The sequence below is a fragment of the Diaphorina citri genome, unplaced genomic scaffold (assembly GCF_000475195.1).
Source record: "Diaphorina citri unplaced genomic scaffold, Diaci psyllid genome assembly version 1.1 scaffold9879, whole genome shotgun sequence".
NCBI classification, from domain to species: domain Eukaryota; kingdom Metazoa; phylum Arthropoda; class Insecta; order Hemiptera; family Psyllidae; genus Diaphorina; species Diaphorina citri.
The window spans coordinates 1-2,147 of NW_007387253.1; the positions used below are offsets into that span (position 1 = coordinate 1).

Genomic DNA, 2,147 nt, shown 5'->3' on the forward strand with positions numbered 1-2,147 from the left:
CTACCATTGCACATGTGACATGTTTGGCAACAATGCCTATTTTTTTGCTGTCACATTGATCTGGACACACTATAGTTAGCTTGATTAGTAGCACGTCTGCCTTGTAAGCGCTAGGCCGCGGGTGCGATTCCCGTCCGGGACAGATTTTATCCCGAACCGATAATGTTTGTTCTCGGAACGGCTGGCTTTCTCCTTTCCTGTCTTCCTCCTCTCTTCGATTTGGGGACGATAACACCCCCGTTGTTAGCTCTATTACTTAAGCCTCTTTTAAAAATATGCTTCGAACTGAGTAGCAGTTCTTTCCCACTCATTGAAACACTCATCTTTAACAAAAACTAACCAAATCTTAAATTCTTTGTGTTAAAGCAGATTTCTCAACTCACAATCACAGCATTACTAAGGGCCTCCTTTGCAATCAATTTCCGTATTTTAATCATCGTTGTACACTGGTAATCCCGCCACTGGTTACTACTCGATTAAAGTAGCTACTCAATTTTCCTTCGACAATTCAGTGCCGAAAAAACTTTAACTCTGTCTGGGATCGAACCATTGACCTCCGACGCGCAAGGACAAATAATAATTAATTTAATTTATTTTCTCCTCAGGTGTTCCCCAGTAACGAGGAAAATCTACGCAAGCACTTCGAGAAGGTCCACTTCGATTTGATATTAACTTCCCGAGTAAGATGAGACACACATTTCATCTACAACATCATCTCGAGGACCCTATGCAACTCAAATGTGATATATGCTTCACGGACTTCGATGATGAGAACAGCCTATACGATCATGTTAGGTAAGTAGAATAGAGCTCAAGTGCTTACTTAGGTAAGGTCTTTTTCGTTAAATAGCTTGAAATGCTTTTCTTCATCAGAAAGAGAGAATTGTATTGAAGGTTTACTCAGCTCCCATGGCGTAGTGGTCACTGCACTCGCCTTGCACGCGGGAGACCCGGGTTCGATTCCCGGCGGGGTCAAGAAATTTGTGTCCATATTCTAATAATCTTTTTACATTGGTACTGGTCGCTACTCGATTGAAGTAGCTACTCAATTGTCCTCACGAGGCTGATTGCACCCCGAACTACAAGCACAGAGCCGGAAAAACTTTGACCCCGCCGGAAATCGAACCCGGGACCTCCGGAGTGCAGCCTATTGTGATACCCACTCGTCCACGGAGGCTACTTACCTATATTGGTACTTACCGATTAAGGTAATAATAATAGTGCTTATTTATACTGCTCGCATAGGACTGAAAAGTCCCTTTACTCCAGCAGTAGGCTACTACTATTATTGTGGTCAAATTCTCAAATTATATGAGGATAAAATTCCATACCTCGGCTGGGATTGAACCCACGCCCTCCTGTTTAACAAGCGAGCGTCTTGACCACTACACCACCGAGGTAGGTTGAACATACTCATATTAGGTACCTATGTTTAAATTCTCATTAAATTAGAGGCCAGCTACTCACTATCAGGTAGAGCTGACAGGCTGAAAAGGTCCGTCTATCAGGTCTACCTGATACTTGATGAGGACACACACTATCAGGTAGACCAGGTGTACCTGTCGTCAGGTCTACCTGATAGTGAGTGGCTGGCCTTAAGTACCTACTTACCTATTGATTGAAAATAGTGTGTACCTTCTGTTTCCCTTGCCGAAAGTGGTATGGAAAAGGTCATTTGAACCGCAACTAATATGAAGCGGTTCAAACTTTAATTTTCTTTTTCTTTTCCATTTCAGGAAGTTCAACAACACCTGGAGGAACACAAAGTAGTGATCATACGGTGTGAGACATGCACGCGTAACTACGAGTCCTTGGAGTCCCTCACCACTCATCTCTCGTTCAAACACAGCAACCAGTTCCTTATGAAATGCACTAACTGCAATGTCTTAGTCCCGCGGGATGAAATCCTACCGCATCTCTCCATACAGCATTGCCAAGGTACCACGCCGTCCATCTACGAGTGTAACCAATGCAAGGAGAAGACGAACGACATGACAACCATGCTGAACCATTACAGTGTCAAGCATTACATGGATATAAACATGAGCTGCGTGTCGTGCGATGTGCTGTTCCATAACAAAGCGACGCTGTACAAGCATCTCTACCTGGAGCATAAGGCGACTAGCCTTTCTATCCAATGCAACATG

The 2,147-nt window shown here is 43.8% G+C and overlaps 1 protein-coding gene across 1 annotated transcript; it reads left to right on the forward strand.

Annotated features, from left to right (window-relative positions):
* Positions 1-605: 605 nt before the first annotated feature.
* On the forward strand, positions 606-2,124 carry LOC108254092 (adult enhancer factor 1-like; the record flags this gene model as incomplete). The annotated part of the gene is made up of 2 exons (XM_017449056.1): positions 606-680; positions 1,737-2,124. Coding segments are annotated over 2 exons (463 nt in total), but the record flags the coding sequence as incomplete, so codon positions are not given.
* Positions 2,125-2,147: the final 23 nt, after the last annotated feature.